Genomic DNA, 19,652 nt, shown 5'->3' with positions numbered 1-19,652 from the left:
ACAGAACACAATTCGGCAAAAAAAAAAAAAAATCATTTTATGGCTGATGGCATTAAATGTGTTTTATATAATCTACTTTTGAATATATGTTCTACATTTCTTCTCACATATATGTCATATGTTTTCAGCGGAAAGACTAAAGAAGCTTCTCTCTGGGGTCCTTGCATGCCCAGGGCAGAGCGGACGCTCACCTGAACAGAGCCTTGAGGTTCTCGGGCAGCTCTGTACGACCAGCATAGCCGGGGTTCATGGTGACGAAGATGCCCACGGATGGGTTCAAGCTAATCTCCTCTCCAAGGAAGTTGAAGCGCTGCTTCTTGTCTCGAATTGCATCTTGAATGCTTTTTACCTGGTGAACAAGTCACGGGAAAATGCCCCCTGTGCGTTCCAGGGGTCGGCTGGTGGCTAAGGCTGGGACCCCAGGGTCACACTGAAGGACAAGCCTGAGGCCTGAGCCCTGGACCCTTTACTAATGGGCACTGGGTGCCTGTCCAAAGGAAATCTGGCCGCCCCAAGCCCCATGCCCATTCCTATCACGTGGTGCCTAAGAGGTTGGAGATGGACAGCTCTGAGCACTGGTCCCCTCCCCCCGCACCAACTACTGTCCTAGAGCACAATTCTGGGTTAAGTCATGGGATCCCCACCAGGATCCTTTGAGGGGGGCTCTTTACTACCATCATCCCCTTTCTCTGTAAGGAACTGGATGCACCAAGATGGGAGCAGTTTGCTGAGCCCTCCCCAGCTGCTCAGCGCTGGCATCCGCGTCAGAATCCAGGCCTGTGGATTCTGGAGCCTGGGCTCTCAGCCACTACAAGATGGAAAGAAGGAACACCAGGACCCGCTGCCTGGGCTTGCTCTAAGGAGTAAGTGAAATCAAGTCCACAAGGAATTTAGCACACACAAAAGGATGCTCAAAGACAGCAGCTAACATGGAAACTGTTAACCTGTCCTCCACCACTGCAGTGTGGTCCTTATCTGGTCTTAACTCTCTCAGCTCCTCCTCCATCTACATTTCTAGAACAGACCTGGAAAGCACAGGTGAGTTCAGCAGGGATGGGGTTTCTGGTGAGGAGAGGAAAGAGCCACAGTGGCAAAAGGAGGCTGGGCCAGATGCCCAGGGGCTAGTCATGTCTTTCTAAAGAGATTAGAGTTTTTCTTAACTGTGGTCTGGAGCCAGAGGGGATTCAAGCTGAAGCTTGATCTGGTCAGATGTAGATTCTAGATCATTCTTAGGGCAGTGAAGCAGAAACAAAAATGAAATTCACCTATTTATTTCCACACCTGCTGCTTTGGGAAAGTGTGTGCAAAAATGATCAGCAGCAGAAGGCAGGAAGACAAAAGGGGCTCCCTTGTCCAGCCAGGCCCTAGGACATCTGCAGAACTGGGAGATCGGGGCCAGTGAAAGGTTTTGAATGAACCTCATGTGTATCAGCTGCGCTCAGGTGTTTAGAACAGTCAAGGGTTCCGTGGAGATTGGGCTGCAGGGATGTGTGTCTGAATATGTGTGTGTGAGAGAGAGAGAGAGCAAAACAGCTGGAGTGTATGTATATAAGAGAGAAGGAGAGGGGAAGAGTTGGACTATAAATAACAGAGAGACAGAGAGCTGGGCCATATACCAGAGGGAGAAGGAGAGGGAGAGGAACAGAGCTGATCATAAACAAAGGAAAGAGAGAGAGAGAGAAAGAGGCTCAGAGTGAAATAACTGGAGTGTGTATAAGACAGGAGAGAGAAACAGCTGGATCATAAACAAGAGAGAGACAGAGACAGAGGAGAGGTGGAGAGGGAATCAGAACTGGAACACTTAGGAAAGAGAGAGAGAGAGAGACAGACACACAGACAGACGGAGACAGAGACAGGAAGAGGGACTGGAGGCAGTGGACCGTCCCCCACGGGCGAGGCGCTCAGTGTCCAGAAGGGCGGTTTCTGCCAGAAGGCCCAGCGGTTCCACAACTGGGATTCAGCTTCTTTCCCAAGTGAAGCTCTAATGACAAAATTGCGGAGCTTGCAGTAATTAGCTTGAGACTGAAACTTCTTCTCCGTGCACAGAATGTCCATGCGTCCTGGCCAAGGTGGCCTCCAGAGCCCGGTAGGCTGGCCCAACAGTCCAGACTCTGCTGGTTCCCATGGCGCTCACAGCACCACTCTGCCCTGGGGCCCCTCACCGCCCTCATCACCCAACGAGGAATGTGGGGTGAAACTATTACAACAATGTGAACCAGCTATACCCCAATACAAAATTAAAGAATCAAAATAAAAAACCCTGCCTGGCTCACTCCATGCTTCTCTCTGCAGGGGCAGACTGAAGTCTGTTTTCTTTGGGAAGTGCAACCCACTCATCACATTTTACATTTTTAAAAATGTTTCTGTGTTTTTACTTTAGACCTTAGGCTCCTCTATAATGGTATTACATGGGAGCTCCCCTGGCTCTGAGACACTAGCATTTATTTGTTCAGCACGTGAATTTTTGAAACACTGCTGTGCTGGGTTCTAGAGCCCCTGCTAGCCGCTCTGCTGTGTCTAACTGCTTCCAGCCACAGCCCAACACACAGTCAGGGCTTGAATCTATGGAAGGGAGGGAATATCAGGGACACCTGACCAGGGAGCATGAAGGGAGACCCAGGCTGGAGGCGCAGGGTAGTGACTGGCCCATGTAACCCAAAGCCTAGGGAGCTGGTTGCAATAGTAGTGGCAAAATTCCAGAAAAAAAGGAAAGTAGTATCTTCTATGTTTAAAAACTAACAGAGTAATTGTTCTTGGAATTGCTTTACCTTTCCCAGTTGGATACGTAATTCTGCTTAACCAATCTGACAGAGAAATGAAAATGTCCACCTACGAGGACACTGAGGCATGCTCACTTTTGTAGAAGTTATGGGAAGAGGGACGTGGACATGGGAGGAGTGGAGAGGAGCAGAGGCAGCGAGGAGACGGGAGGGCGGGGGAACTGTCACAGCTGCTGCAGCTTCTGCACCAACATGCCAACCTGGATTGCGGCGTGAACACAGTGCAATTTTCTCCTCTGGGGTCTATGATTTTAAGCAGTAGTAGCTCAGGTTTTGCCCAGGTGGTTGTCAGACCACTTTTTTTTTTTTTTTTTAACTTTTGCATGACTGAGTGAGTTTATTTCTGCTTTGCAAACAAGTTCATTTGTATCATTTTTTTTTAAAGATTCTGCATATAAGAGATATTATACAATACCTCCCTCTCTATCTGACCCACTTCATTCAGTTCAACAATTTCTAGGTCCATCCATGATGCTGCAAATGGCACTATTTCACTCTTTTTAATAGCTAATATTCTATTGCATGTATATGTACCACCTGCCTGCCAATGCAGGAGACGTGAGAGACGCTGGTTCAATCCCTGGGTCGGGAAGATCCCCTGGAGGAGGGCACAGCAACCCACTCCAGCATTCCTGCCCGGGGCATCCAATAGACAGAGGAACCTGGCAGGCTACGGTCCATAGGGTTGCACAGAGTTGGACACGACTGAAGTGACCCAGCACACACGCATATACCACATCTTCTTTATCCATTCATCTGTGTCAGACCACTTTCTTGAGAATGTGTCCTCAGATATAATCCTGGATGAGAACGTGAAAGCATCAGGGAATTCCAGGTTGAATTGATTTCATTTAACTCCAGAAGCAAAAGACAACTGATCTTGGAGACCTCATTACTGCCCTTGTGTTGGGCAGTTTCAAAATTAGGCAAATTCAGTGTCTGTCTGTTATACACTGGGGACAGTAGCTGCTGGGCACTGCCTTATCAGTTAGGATGCTAAGTTTGCTAAGACAGCCTGAACCTGGGCCAGCTGAGAAGGAGTGAAGGGTACAGAGGAGACTGGAGAGACTAGGGAGTAGAGCCTTCTTCCCTGTCCTGTGTGTTCCAACCTTCTACTTTTCTTCAACCCATTTCCTTCAGGGTGCAAATAATAATGATAGTAATCATCATCACCACCACTCCACCATCACCACCACCACCATGGTCATCATCACCCTTATCGTCATCACCATCACCTCAGCCACCACCACCACCATTATCACCATCATCATCATCATCACCATCACCACAACTACCATCATCATCATCCATCATCACCCTTATCATCACCACCATCATCACCATGACCACAACCACCATCATCACCATCACAACAGAGACTGACATTTATTGTGTGCCTACTATGTGTACGGCTTTAAGTTAACTCATTCAATAATTATTACAACCAGATCAAGTAGGTACTATTATTAACCCCCTTTACAGATGTGGAATTTGAGATATGGACTTGCCCAAGGGCACATGGCTAATAAGTGGCAGGACCAGAAGTGAACATTGGCAGTGTGGTTTCAGAGCCGACACACATAACCACTTCTCCCCCGCCTTGTCTGGCTAACTCTACAAGAACCTGCTTCTTTTACAATCCCAACTGTATGTGGAATTTGGTCATACAATCTCTGGAGCCCAAGACGAACTGTCTGCTGACTTTGGTCTGTCTGTCTCTCACTGCTTCCCTTTTGTCCCCTGGCTCCTTGCAGGGGCACATGGAGACAGCCTGTTGGTAACCTCTAGTACCAGGTGCTACATAGGGACACCACAGGTGTGAGTATTCACGATAGCAGTTCTGTGCCTTTTCTAAGGAGCTGGGCTCTGCCATCTTGTTGAGCCTTTCCTCATCCCCAAGAAACAGGTGCACGGATGTTCTTTCTTCCCATCTTACAGAGGAGGAAATGGAGACTCATGGCTAGTATATGGATTCCCTTTGGTAGAGGCCTGTAGATACCCTGTCCTGCACCCAGGCCTGATTTAAGCAGATAGAGAAAATGCAATGGGGGAAGGGTGAGGAGAGGGTGAAAGCAAGAAGATGCAGAAGTCCTCAGTGCTTGGCATGAAGACCCCACGCTCCCATCAACTTTTGCCCCCCATACCTGCACCGCCACCACTGACAAGACCTCCACAGAGATTCGATTGAACTCATCAAAACAGCCCCAGGCACCAGTCTGAGCAAGGCCCTTGTAGATGTTGCCGCAAGACTGCAGAGAGATGTACAGAGATTAAATTACCACCCATGCTAGGCTTACCATTACATGTGTAAGTATTGATAATTTTCTATCCCCTTTATTATAGAACTCCTGGTTCCCTAAAGACCACTGGTTAGCAACTGGTCAATCCTAAAGGAAATCAACCCTGAATATTTATTGGGAGGACTGATGCTGAAGCTGAAGCTCCAATACTTTGGCCATCTGATGGGACGAGCCAACTCATTGGAAAAGACTCTGATGCTGGGAAAGATTGAAGGCAAGAGGAGAAGGGGGCAACAGAGGATGAGATGGTTGGATGGCATTGTCGACTTAATGGACATGAGTTTGAGCAAACTCCAGGAGATGGTGAAGGACAGGGAAGCCTGGCGTGCTGCAGTCCATGGGGTCACAAAGTGTTGGATATGACTTAGCAACTGAACAACAACAACAACTATTGCATATATCTAATCTGTATATCTTTCCGCATGCATGCTAAGTCGCTTCAGTCATGTCAGACTCTTTGCGGCCCCATGGACTGTAGCCTGCCAGGCTCCTCTGTCCATGGGATTCTCCAGGCAAGGATACTGGAGTGTGTTGCCATGCCCTCCTCCAGGGATCTTCCCCACCCAGGGATGGAACCCACATCTCTTACATCTCTGCATTGGCAGGCGGGTTCTTTACCACTAGTGCCAACTGGGAAGCACCAATCTCTCTATCACTCATTTAGCTATTTATATATCAATCAATCATCTATCTATCCATCTCCATTTATCCATCTGCCTACCCCTCCATTCCTCTATCTGAATAGCTGAACAAGAAAGGGAAGAGGAGGCTTGACACTGCTCAGTGAGGCTGTTTGGTTACAAAGGATGTCTGGGGTCCAGGAAGTGGTCACCTTACCTTTGCTGTGTCCCACTACAACTATACTTACTGTTCTTGCTCTGATCTGTGTCTGGACTAGATACACATGGCTGAACTTTCACACGGTTCAAACAAATTGAGGGTAGACTCATCCTCTGATCCTGTACTCTTAGAGGAATTGGTGGGGTCAGGGCTCAGTAATCAAGTTTTGAAAGGATTGAGTGAAATGACTGCAGGTGACCTCTGGTCATGGGGCCAACTCATCTCTTCCTATTTCCCATGTTAGGTGTCACTTTAAGAAATCTGCCTTTTCTTCTTCAGTCAATATCTCAGGTCTTCCACACCTAAATGTGTGTGTCCTCCATAATGTTCCTCTTGGGAGAATATACTTGTCTCAGAAATGCTGCCATTGCTTAACTCTAGAAGCATCCAGAAACTTTATTCTTAAAGCTTAGCTTGTTTCTTTAAGGGGGGAAAAATATTTCTTCTTCCAGCCTGGCTTAAAGAGAAACATTATCTTTATGCGTTCATAAATAAAGGCAACCATATTAAAATTTAGTGCAGAGACTATGGGAGCACAGCTATTTTAGGCCTGAATCCTCATTTTGTCTGCTTTCTATGAGAAAACATGGTGCTACAGGATTCTGCAACTCTGTGCAGCAAAATTTTATATACAAGAGAAATGATTAAAGTTGTAGCGGATCAATCTCATTTCAAGAGTTCTGTATGGGGTAACTGCAAGTGCTATCTTGCAATCTCTAAAACTACTTTTAAATTAAATTTATTTTGCAATCAATATATCACATCATTTATACCTATAAATATTTGATCTATTTAATGTAATTGTTTTCTTTTTCCACCCTAAATTTATTTACATGCCATCCTATTTTCAAAAGGGACTTATGGCAGTCTACAAAAATACATACAATAAAAAAACTAAAAATGAGACAGTGAGATAATTATTATGCTTTTATAACAAAGAATCTATATAAGGTCTAACTGTGAGCAGAATGTTGCTAAGAGGTGACCTAATGGGTGTCTTGTTTCCCTTGCCTTTCTTTATGACACAGCACCTAGAATAATTTGATATTAAAATAATGTAAAAATGACGAGTGCCTGAATGAGGAATATTAGCCTTGCACTTGCCTTTTATGTATCTCTTGCTAAGAACAGAGGTTACTGTGGCTTCCCTGGTGGTCCAGGGGTTAAGATTCCATTTTCCAATGCAGGGGATGGGAGTTCCATCTCTAGTCAGGGAACTGAGATCCCACATGCTGCATGCAACAGCAGCAAGAAAAGCCCATGTGCTGCAACTGAGACCCAGCACAGTCAAAAATTACAAAAAAAAAAAAAAAAGAATAGAGGTTACTCTAGTCTGTCTTCAGAAGCCAAATCTGCTCTTGCAGAGTATTGTGCCCTTGTGGAAATTCTAGAAAAAATGCCCACTTTTACAGAAGAGCACATCTATGGCTTTTATATGAAGACTTTCATATCAACCACTTATGAGCCTTTCTGTGGTTCTGGGTCAAGGAGTGAATTTAGCCCTTTGGAGATATGTTCAGCTTCCTCATTTTACAAATGATGGAAGGAAGGTCCCAGAGGGGAAGTCACCCATCTGTGGCTGCTGCAAAGCTCACTAGTGGAAGTGGATTCCATGGTGGTGAGGTTTAACAGGAGGTCAATCAGCTCCCGGGGCCAAGGATCCCCATGTCTCCTGGGAAGAAGCAGAGACCTCCTGGTCTGGGTCTCTGAGCTTGGCCAGAGCGGCGTGGATAACGCTGATCGATGGTTTGGGCCCCCGCGAGGCTGGGCCTGTACCTTGTAATCCATCTGCTCGGAGCAGTTGAACACGTAGACCATGACGCCCAGCGCTCGGCCCAGGTCCTTGGTGGTTTCTGTCTTGCCTGTGCCCGCAGGCCCTGCTGGAGCCCCGCTCATGGTCAGGTGCAGAGACTGGGTGAGGGTGATGTAACACCTGCCACACACAGGAAGGCAGAGAAGGTTGGGGCCTAGTGAGGCAGGGCTGAGGTTCAAGGCCACAAGAGGCTCAACACAGCTTCTGGAAAGGAAAGCTCAGGTCCCACCAGTCTGTTCCCCTCCGTGCTGCGGGAGGAGGTTTCTAAATGGCACCTTCCTGATGTCTTGATCTTGCCCTCGCTTATTTCTCTAGCTCACTTCTCACTGTCCTCCCCACTTCCCCAGCCCCAGCCCACTTCATTTGTGAAGAGGTATTCTCACTTGCTCAGCGCTATGGTCTGAATGTTAGTGTCTCTGCTAAATCCATATGTTGAAATCTTCACCCCCCAAAGAGTGTGGTATTGGGAGGCAGGGTTTTCGGGAGATGACTAGGTCAGGAAGGTGGAGTCCTCATGAATGGACTTCATGCCTTATTAAAGGGATCCCGAACAATCCTTTGTCCCTTCTACAGTGTGCATACAAGTCCCCGTGTCCTTGTCCTTTAAGATAAATGGCTTTGCTTTAGTCTCCCAGGTCTCCCCCTGAGCCTCAAAAAGCTGACTCAAGAGTTAATGACAAGGGACTTCCCTGGTGGTCCAATGGCTAAGACTCTGTGCTCCCAAAGCAGGGCGCCCGAGTTCCATCCCTGGTCAGGGAACTAGGTCCCACATGCTGCAACTAAGAGTTCAAAATGCCCAAACTAAAAGATCCTGCAAAGACTTATGCAGGAATGTTCAAAGCAGCAATATTTATAACAAGAAGAAACTGGAAACAACTCCAGTGTCCATCAACCATGAATGAACAAACAAAATGCAATGTATCTATGCAATGGAACGCTATTTAACAAAGTAGTGGAATTAAGTACTGACACATACAACATGGATGAACCTTAAGAACATTAAAATGAAGGAAGTCAGACGCAAAAGATCCCATACTATTCCATTTGTGAAATGTCTGGAAGACACAGAGATAGCACATCAGTGGCTGCCTAGGAAGGGTGATGGGAGTGAGGTCTGACTGCAAACAGGATGACAGCAATATTCTAAAGCTAAATTGTGATCACGGCTGCACACGTCAAAGAATTTACTAGAAATTATTGATTTGTACACTTGTAATGGGTGAACTTAAAGACATGTAAATTGCATCTCAGCAAAGCTTTTAAAACTGTGGAATTGGCTTTTTTAATACCTGGAAAATCAATACAGAAGCTCTCAACCTGCAGTTTAGATGGGGAGGGGCCGTCTGAGGAAGGGGGTGTCTCTGAAATGAATTCTTTGGTTCTGAACCTGATGCTAGAGTTGACCAGAATCTCTGACTTAACACTTTTCTCACCAGATGGTGACTGCACCTCCACTGCCACCAAAATTGCTTTGAAAAGATTTGGAGTTCCTGAATTCTCCTTTAATTCAGTGTGAAATTCCCATAGCTACTTCAGCCCTTGACAAAGAAACCCAGGAAGGCAGTTTGCCCAGGTGGAGAGAATATGCAGAATTGCTATTCCACCCGGAGTTCTCCTGTGTAGTGGGGTAAGGAGGGGATGGGCTGGCTGACTTTAACCCCTGGGGACCTGGGCTTAGGCAGCTGCATCACTGTTTCCTGTGAACAAAGCTCATGTTGCTGTTGTGTTGTTTAGTTACCAAGTCACGTCCAACCCTTTGTGAACTCATGGACTGTCGCCCTCCAGGCTCCTCTGTCCATGGGATTCCCCAGGCAAGAATACAGGAGTGGGTTGTCGTTTCTTTCTCCAGAGGATCTTCCCGACCCAGGACTCAAGCTCATGTCTTCAGCACTGCAGATTTTTTTACCTCTGAGCCACGGGGGAGCCCTACAGCTCTTGATCTGTGAGGTGGGCCAGAAGGTGAGGTGAGACAGAGAGTGAAAGTGTTTATTTCTGAGTCGTGTCCGACCCTTTGTGACCCCATGGGCTGTGGCCCGCCAGGCTCCTCTGTCCATGGGATTCTCCAGGCAAGAATACTGGAGTGGGTTGCCATGCTCTCCCCTCCAGAGAATCTTCCTGACCCAGGGGTCCAACCCAAGTCTCCTGCACTGCAGGCAGATTCTCTACTGACTGAGCCACCAGGGAAGGCAAGTCAGAGTTAAGGTGAAAAGCTAGGTCCCACCTCACCTTCCTCAGTAACTGTGATCACTTGGCAATGCTCTCCAACACTGATAACTACATCTTCAGAGTTCTATGTGCAGCCTTAACCAAACCTGTGCTCTTAGGCTAAGCTCTGCCTCCACACTGGCCCTAAGACCTTCCATCTCTGCCAGTCTCAGGCTTCTCCCAGACCTTTGAGGGCCTGCTATAGCCCTGAGCACCCCCAGAATGAAAGGCAACTGCCTTGACAGGGGAATCCTGGCCCCCAGCCAACTTTCCCACTCTTTTACTGTCCCACGGCTGCCTCTTCTGCTCAGCTGGGGGGCAACTCAGACCTAATCTCGCTGCAGCAGCAAAGCTCTCAAGGGATCTGAGAGCCCAGAAGAACAAGGTTTCACAAAAACAGAATTCTCATAGGAAACTCAAGAATCTCCCCAAAGAAATACTCAGATCTGGGTGTCAATCTCTTCTTGAGCATCTACTGAGCTTCTGAGTATCTCTAGAAGAAGCACTTGGGGGGAAATGCCAAAATACATACATATATGTGTGTGTGTGTGTGTGTGTGTGTGTATAGGCAATTGCTCATATATATTATGGCAATATAATATAATATATATTACAATATATAGGGGAGAAGCTAAGATGGCGGAAGAATAGGACGGGGAGACCACTTTCTCCCCTACAAATTCATCAAAAGAACATTTGAACGCTGAGCAAACTTCACAAAACAACTTCTGACTGCTAGCAGAAGACATCAGGCGCCCAGAAAAGCAGCCCATCATCTCGAAACGAGGTAGGACAAAATATAAAAGAAAAAAAGAGAGACAAAAGAGCTAGGGACGGAGACCCGTCCCGGGAAGGGAGCTGTAATAGAGAAAGTTTCCAAACACCAGGAAACCCTCTCACTGGCGGGTCTGGGGGAAGTTTTTGAATCTCGGAGGGCAACCTAACTGGGAGGAAGAATATATTACAATATATAATATAATTATATACATAATTGCCCATAATAACAGGAACTCTGGGGCTGGAAGGAATTTCTGAGATCAACTAATCCAATCCCCTTAAATCACAGATGGATAGATTGAGATTTGTGGGTTTCCCAGATGGCTCAGTAGTAAAGAATCCACCTACCAATGCAGGAAACACAGGAGACATGGGTTTGATCCCTGGGTCGGGAAGATTCCCCCAGGGGAGGAAATGACAACCCACTCCAGTATTCTTGCCTAGAGAATCCCATGGACAGAAGAGCCTGGTGGGCTGCAGTCTGTGGTGTCACAAAGAGTCAGACATGAGTGAGCAGGCACGCACAACGCAAAGACACTGAGGTTAAGGGAGGGAAGGTGGGCTGCCTAAGGAGTTCTTGTAACCAAGGCAGGTGCAGTGGGCCTTTAGCTCAGGCCATGAGGATACACAAGGAAAGGAAGGCGTATTCCTCTCCTCTATGCGTGTTGGGGAGGGCGGGGGTGGGGGGGCGGGGCAGTGGTGCTGGCATTACAGTTGGGCCACTGAGCCAGCAGGATGTCCTATTCTTCGGGACACACACTCCTCCTCCAAGATTCTGTCTGTGGTCTTGTTAGACTGTCCATCTCTTTAAATGTCTAGGTCGCTGCTTCAATCTGCTCCTGTTTCCTACTGAGAGGGCAGATCACGCTGTTTTGGTTCGAGGCAAGGACTCAGGAGTCAGACACACTAACTTCAAAGCTTGCCTCTACTACAAAGCCTTTGTGAAATCCGCCCAGGTTAATAAACTTTGGTGCCTTTTAAAAAATGTGTCATTGGCAGTCTATCACACAGAATTTTTTTTGTACAAAGGAATTTAGATAGATCTGCTGTCTCAAAAACAACTGCAGAGACTTCTCTGGTGGTCTAGTAGATTAAGACTTTGCCTTTCAAAGCAAGAGAGGGCATGAGTTTGCTCCCTGGTCAGAGTTGAGATCCTACATGTTTCGTGGCCAAAACACCAAAACATAAAAAACCGGAAGTGATATTGTAAGAAATTCAATAAAGACTTTAAAAATGGTCCACATCTGAAAAAAAAACTTTAAAATAAACAAAAATAAAACAACTGCAATTATGAAAGTGGCAAGGAATCATTGACTAACCCCAACATGAATATGCATTAATTTAGTTTGATTGCTTATCTGGAAGACAGATTTTTAATGTTAGAAGAGATCTCAGAGGCTTGGCTCTTTAACCATGCCATTAAACCCTGTCTTCCATTAAACCGTTCAAATACTGTCATGCAGCCTTGTCTTCCAGCAAGACATGGTTTATTATTTTCGAAGCTGGCCCCTTCCACCATGGGTTGGTTCTAATTGTTTGAAAGGCCTTCCTAGTATTGAGCTAATTGTTTACTTTCTTCGGGCAAGTGACGTCTACCGGTTTTGTTTTTATCTGACCCACCAGGCTCTTGTGAGGACAAGATGAGACAAGAGATAAGACAGTGCCTTGGAAAGTAGAAAGCTGATCCACTTTCAAGGTATTATCTGTTAAGATAATAAATACAGGAAATGTAGCTTTCCCTTTTTTTTTTTTTTGATACAATCATTCAAATGGCAGATTTAAGAAAATATCAAAGGTGCTGTATCTTGATTTCAGCTATGAATAGACTTGAGGCTATTCTAGCCATGTGGTTTAGCTAATCTTAGAGTTGGTGAAATCATAGTTGATTTTATTCATTTCCTATTGCTACACACACACATACACACAAAGAGGCTTTAAAAAAACAACACCCATTTATAATCTCATTTCTATACATAAGAATCCAGGTGGCTCCTCTACTGATGGTCCCACAGGGTCAAAAATCAAGGAACCAGTTGACTGGACTCTTACCTAGACCCTCTTGGGGAAGACCTGCTTCCAGTCCCATTTGAATTCTTGGCCGAATTAAGCTTTACCAGTTGTAGGACTGAGGTCCTTGGTGGAATGTTTTACAGAATTTTTACTGCAAGGCAGTAGATGGGCAGAATAGGAAATAAATTTACAAAGACCAACTTTTTCCTATACACAACTGAATTTTGATGAGATTCTGTTTGTCAGGTTTTTCTCTTATGGACTATACTTTTGGTGTAACTAAGACATCTTTGCTTAATTTCATTCATCAAAATTAACAACATTTGCACTTCAAAAGATGCCATGAAGAAAATGAAAAGATAAGCAACAGGCTGGGATAAAATACTTGCAAACACATATGCAATATATCCAGAATATACAAAGAAGTCTGAGAACTCAGTTAAGAGTACAAACAGCTCAGTCAAACAATAGACAAAAGATATGAACAGAAATTATGCCAAAGAATATATACAAATGACCAATGAGCACATGAAAATATGCTCAATATCATTATTACAGAAATACAAATTAAAACTCAAATGAGATCCTACTTCACATCCGCTAGAATAGCTACAACAAATAAGACATAATAATAAATGTCAAGGATGTGGAGAAATGGAAAGCCTTACACATTGCTGGTGGGGATATAAGACAATCAAGTTACTTCAGAAAATAATTTATCAAAAGTTAAACATAAAACTGCCATACCACCCAACAACTCCTCTCCTAGGTATTAACCCAAGAGAAATTAAAACATATGTCCACACAAAGACTTGCAAGCAAATGTTCACAGAGACATTGTCGGTAATGGCCCGAAACTAAAAATTATCTAAGATAACTGGATAAGCAAAATATGTCATTATCTGTAAAATGAATTATTGTTCAGAGATAATAAGTAACAAATTACTGACATATATTTTATAAGGAAAAACCCCCAAACATCACATAAAATGAAACAAGCCAGACACAAGAGACCACATGCTGTAAGATTCCATTTATAAGAAATGTACAAAATAGGCAAATTTATAGAGACAGAAATAGATTAGTGACTGTGCAGGACTGTGGGTGGGAATGAGGATTAACTATAAATGGCCATGAGGGATCTTATTGAGGAGCATAAAAATGTTGCAATTGATTTATGGTGATGTTTACACTACTTGATAAAGTTACTAACAATCATTGAATTATACACTTGGATGGGTAAAATTTTTGAAATAAAATAAAGCTCAATAAGTTGTTTTTTATATATATATATATAAAATGAAAAAAAAACCTTATATAGGAACAAAAAATTTAAAACTCCCTAGAGGTAACGATAAGAAACACTCAAATCTATATGAAGATATTTATAAACTTTTCTAAGAAACACAGCTAAAGGTGTTGCATGAAGGGGGACCACTTCCAGGGCCTGAAACTGGACTCTTGCCTAATACTTGGAAATGAACTGTCTGAGGAGACACATGTGCTGACAAAGCAAGAGATTTCATTGGGAAAGGGTGCCTGGGTGGAGAGCAGGAGGGTAAGGGAACCCAGGAGAACAGCTCTGCCACAACTCACAATCTTGGGTTTTATGGTGATGGGATTAGTTTCCGGGTTGTCCTTAGCCAATCATTCTGACTCAGAGTCCTTCCTGGTGGTGCACGCCTTGTTTAGCCAAGATGGAGGCCAGAGAGGAGGATTCTGGGAGGTGGTCAGACATATGGTGTCTCTTTTTGACCTGTCCTGAACTCTTCCAGTTGGTGGTAGCTTATTAGTTCCGTGTTCCTTACCAGGACTTCCTGTCATAAAACAACTCATGCAAATGGTTTCTATGGTGCCTGGCCAGGGTGGGCGGTTTCAGTCAGTGTGGTTCCCCTAACAAAAGTATGAACAAAGAGAAACAGATCATATATTATAAAGATGTGAGGCCAAAATTTATTTGATGGTTTTAAGGCTCACCAATTAAAACCTTAATCATTTATATTTTGGAACTTGACAAAATGATTAAAGTTCATTTGAAAGAAGAAAGGAAGAGCTTAAAAAAAAGGAAAATGCAAATAGATGATACCTTGCTATAAAAATATTACAACTCACAATAAAGCTACAGTCCTTAAAGAGTACAGCATATAGATGGATTAACATAATAATGAAACAGAGTGAGAATAGATAGGCTGAGGCAATTTGATAGACTCAAAACTTTGAATAGGGTGATGGTTATAAGTATCTTTTCCCACTCCGTACACCGTCTTTTCATTTTGCTGATGGTTTCCTTCATGGTGCAAAGGTTTTTAAAAGAATGAAATTTTGCCGTTTGCAACAGCATGGATGGCACTGGAGGGTATAATGCTAAGTGAAGTTAAGTCAAACAGAGAAAGACAGATACTGTACGTTTTCACTTATATGTAGAATCTAAAAAAATTAAGCGAATGAATATAACAAAACAGACAAGATACACACAACAAACCAGTAGATATCAGTGGGAAGAGGGTTGAAGAGAGGAGTAATACAGTGGAAGGGGATTAAGACTTGTCTCTCTGGTATGTACAAAATAAATAAGATACACGGATGTGATGTACAGCAAAGGGAATAGAACCAATATTGTATAACAACTTTTTAAAAATGTGTTTATTTATTTGGGCTTCCCTGGTGGCTCAGATGGTAAAGAATCCGCCTGCAATGCGGGACTGAGCACAGTGCATTTATTTATTGACTTTACGGGAGTCTAATTGCTTTACAATGTTGCGTTAGTTTCTGCTATGCAGCAAAATGAATCAGCTGTATGTGTATATATTTCCCCTCCCTCTTAAGCCTCCCTCCCACCCCACCCCCAATATTTTACAATAACGTTAAATGGAGTATCATCTATAAAAACACTGAATCACTATGCTGTATACCCAGAACTAATATTACATTATAAATCAACTATGTTTCAATAAAAACTTGAACACAGAGGGTATCATTTTGCTGTGGTGTGTGTGCTCAGTCGTGTCTGACTCTTTGCAACCCCATGGACTGTAGCCCACCAGGTTCTTCTGTCCAAGGAATTTTCCAGGCAAGAATACTGAAGTGGGTTGCTATTTCCTTCTCCAGGGGATCTTCCCGACCCAGGGATCAAAACTGTGTCTCTGGCCTCTCCTGCATTGGCAGATGGATTCTTTACCACTAGTGACATCTGGGAAGACCATGACTTTGGTAATTGTGGCCTATTCAGAAAATCACCCTCAGACTCTTGCATCAATTGTATCTTGCCCACTTGCCTTGGTGCCGGAGAAATTAAGAGGTTCTGCCAATGGATAAGCAGTTGACTAAGACAATCCTTCGGGTAGGGGATTGTGTGTGAGGGTGAGGGAAGGGGAGTGAAGCGGAAGGAGATCCTCCAAAGATGAAGAGACAACCTAGGAGAACAGCTTTTGTTCAGCATGAAAAAGGATCACCATTTAGCCCTTCAACTTAGCATTGTGTTCAAGTCCTGGGACCGCGGCTGAGCCATTGTACCTACTTATACATTCTGGTCCCAACCAGGCAGTGGGATGTTCTGAATAAACAGGCATAATCAGTTGGATGTACAGCAATGTGGTTGTGCCTTTAATGAATGTGCAGAGGCTGTGCGGATCAATTGTCCATTTGATTAATTCCTCTGGCAGGAGAGAATTAAATGTACTTAAGCGATACACCAGCAAAAGCTCAATGCTCTTTAAAATGCGATTTTCTGGGTGGAGGCCAATTTTTTTTTTTCCTGGCCAAGACATTTCTTGAGATAATAATGGAAGTCAATGAGAAAATGGAATTTGCCGTATAAATATGCACTCCACACTAGAAGAGCATCTCACGTGCAGAACAAGGTCAAGCTCTGTACATTATTCACCGTTCTTTGCAGCAAATCTTCCTTTTAAGTTCCTATTTGCATTCTTCCATAGGAGAGGTAATAATGCCTATTTTGAAAATAATTCATTGTCCAAACTTTACCCCGTCCCTCTAGGAGGCATTCAGCATTAGAGTACTAGAGATCTCTAACTCCAAAAGAGGCAATCATTTCCTTCAAATCACGGGCAGGTGTGAAGACCCAGGGAAAAGGAAAGTCGTGTACCTTTTATTACTTGGAATAATGTCTGATGTGCCAGGGGAGGGGAAGGAAATACTCTGAATGGTATGGGAAGCTGAATGTGTCAACCCAGGTCTCAGAAATCATTTCACTGCTTTTACACAGGGAATATTTCTCAAATGCCTGTTATTTGCTGGACATGATGTTGGGTCCTGGGGCACCATGGAGCAGTGAGCCAATCAAAGTCAATGCTTTTGTGGAACATATAGTCCAAAGCGAGAGACAGACATTAATCAAGTTGCTCAAACATATAATAGCTTCACTTCTCTGCTCTGAGTGATATAAATTCCCAAACTATTAGCTCATAGTCCAAGGCAGGCAAAAAAGCTCACCATCAGAGAGAACACCCTTCTGGATGCCCTTTCTGTTTAGGACAGGTGTCTTGCTGAGAATCAGCACAAAGGCAAAGACATGTGAGAGGGTCCCCTGTGAATGAAACTCCAGGTGGGAAAGCTTTTCCCTGAAGTCACAGCAAATGAGCCCCTCCAGCTGATCGTGATCCAGTGAAGCCCTAGTAAAAGCCCGGAGACACGCGAACCCTCAGAGTTACAGCTGCCTTTACTGTTTACAGGTGCAGAGAAATCTGCCTCTCCCTCTGAACTGACGCTGCCTGCCTTTTGTCCTCAGCTGGGGCAGGGAGCAGGGTGGGTGCCCAGCTGAGAGCATGAGAGAGCATAGTGCCTGCTTCTTCTTTGGGAGCCAAGGCATAGACGGAGTCCCATGTGGACCCCTCCTTTGAGTCAATCCCCCCCTCCCCAATTCTGTCATTCTTATGATCTGGGTTTTCAACAATCAACCATCGTTCATTCACCGAGAGATGATAATTCAACATCTACTAGGTGTTGGTGAAAATAGCAACAGATGAGACAAAGATCTCTCAGAGGAAAAAGTGTACATTCCAAAGGGGACTGTTGCCAATAAACCAGACAGCAAGTTCATTTCAGAATGTGGGAGATGTTGAAAAGTGAAAGTGAAAGTTGCTCAGTAGTGTCTGACCCTTTGTGACCCCACGCACTATGCAGTCCATGGAATTCTCCAGGCCCAGAATACTGGAGTGGGTAGCTTTCCCTTCTCCAGGGAATCTTCTCAACCCTGGGATCAAACCCAGGTCTGCTGCATTACAGGAAGATTCTTTACCAGCTGAGCCAACAGGGAAGCCCAAGAATACGGAGTAGGTAGGCTATCACTTCTCCAGTGGATCTTCCCAACCCAGGAATCAAACCGGGTCTCCTGCATTGCAGGCAGATACTTTATCAGCTGAGCTACTAGGGAAGCCCTTAGGGAGAGGATAAATGGGGGAATCCATAATGTTATTTATGTGTGTATGTGTGTGTGTGTGCCTGTGTTTGAGAGGTGGGAGAGGCTGTCTTTTAGAAAGAGTGATCATGGAAGGTCTCCTCAGAGTGAAGAGCAGAACAAGAAAGGATGAGAGGGTGACAGTGGAACAGAAAGCGCGGGGAAGAGCAGTCCAGACAGAAGGGACCACACGTGTTCAAGGCTGTACCTTGAAATGAACTTAAAGGGATCAAGGAACACAGAGGAGGCCAGTGTGGCTGGACTGCAGGGTGTGAGGCATCAGGGTGGTTGGCAGGAATTACTATGTTCTGCAAGGAATTCATAGTTTAGTATAAATGCAGTGCGGAGCACCCAGAGACAGTGATGTGACCTCTATAGGCTCCCATGAAACAGAGAGATGCAAGAGTAAATGAATGAGTGGTTTGAGTGGGACTCTGGGTGGAAGATGAATTTAAAAAATGAAAAGCATGGTGGAGGGGGGGGCAGAGATAGACCAGAAGGTTTTCTTCTATAGATCATGCTGGGACCTCCAGTGACTTTGAAGTTACCACATCCCTATTCATTCCATGAGCCGAGTGATTACAATTTCACTAATTGCTATTTGGAGATATATCTGAGGATTTAGCCAGAATACAGGCGATAATACTTAAAATAGGCAGACAGAAAATTAAGTAAAAGAGCGCACAGATTCTATTTGGCCACTTTAACCATCATAATTTACGACCATGTCTTCATTACCTACAGGTCGCTTATTCTGGGTGAGCCAGTGACTCAGATGTGCAGGTCTTTTTGCAGAAGAAGAGATTTAATGTTCAGTGGAATTATGAGGGGAAAGGGCACCAGCATTTAACAGAATTTATAGAAATCTCTGCAGAATTAATATACCATTTCTCACATGGATCATGACCTTATCTCCCTGTCCTCTCTCTCCTTTGCCCACATTCTTTTGTCAGATGAATCTTTATAAAATAAGTTTTCATCCTTTTTTACTCCTCTGATGAAAAAGTTTCAATAGTTAATCACTCCTTACTGGATAAAAAAATATGATTTTCACATTTCACAGTTAGACTCTTACCCATGTTACCAGGCTCATTCCTGACTACTTCCTCCAAAGTCCCTCTTCCAGGAACATGCCTTGAATGTTCCCATATCCACATCTTTGCCCACAAAACTCCAACCAGAATGCTGATCAGTAGTCCTTCACCTTTGGGACATCCCAGACCACTTTAACAATTAATGAATGCTATAGATGCAACTCATGGCAAAAGGAGAAGGGGGTGACAGAAGACAAGATGGTTAGATAGCATCACCGACTCAATGGATATGAATTTGAGCAAACTCCGGGAAACAGTGGAGGACAGGGGAGCCTGTCATGCTGCAGTCCATGGGGTCACAATGAGCCGGACATGACTGAGCGACTGAACGACAACAACGTATCTTTTCAATAGAAAGGGTGACACGTGCACAGCTTTCTGTACAATTTCATGGATACCCTGTCAGTCATCCTACAA

The 19,652-nt window shown here is 44.4% G+C and overlaps 1 protein-coding gene across 1 annotated transcript in view; it reads right to left on the bottom strand.

Annotated features, from left to right (window-relative positions):
* The window catches only part of DNAH9 (dynein axonemal heavy chain 9), a 280,642-nt gene that overhangs the window by 164,804 nt on the left and 96,186 nt on the right, over window positions 1-19,652 (bottom strand). Inside the window, exons 27-29 of the mRNA XM_043903869.1 lie at window positions 7,697-7,853; window positions 4,925-5,029; window positions 192-349 (exon numbers count right to left, since the gene is read on the bottom strand). Coding sequence (XP_043759804.1) covers window positions 192-349; window positions 4,925-5,029; window positions 7,697-7,853 — 420 coding nt within the window. The remainder of the gene's footprint in view (window positions 1-191; window positions 350-4,924; window positions 5,030-7,696; window positions 7,854-19,652) is intronic.

This window comes from Cervus elaphus, chromosome 5, assembly GCF_910594005.1.
Source record: "Cervus elaphus chromosome 5, mCerEla1.1, whole genome shotgun sequence".
Taxonomy (NCBI): Eukaryota; Metazoa; Chordata; class Mammalia; order Artiodactyla; family Cervidae; genus Cervus; species Cervus elaphus.
Note: the sequence above shows the minus strand (reverse complement) of the source record. Positions and strands in the feature narration are given on the sequence as shown.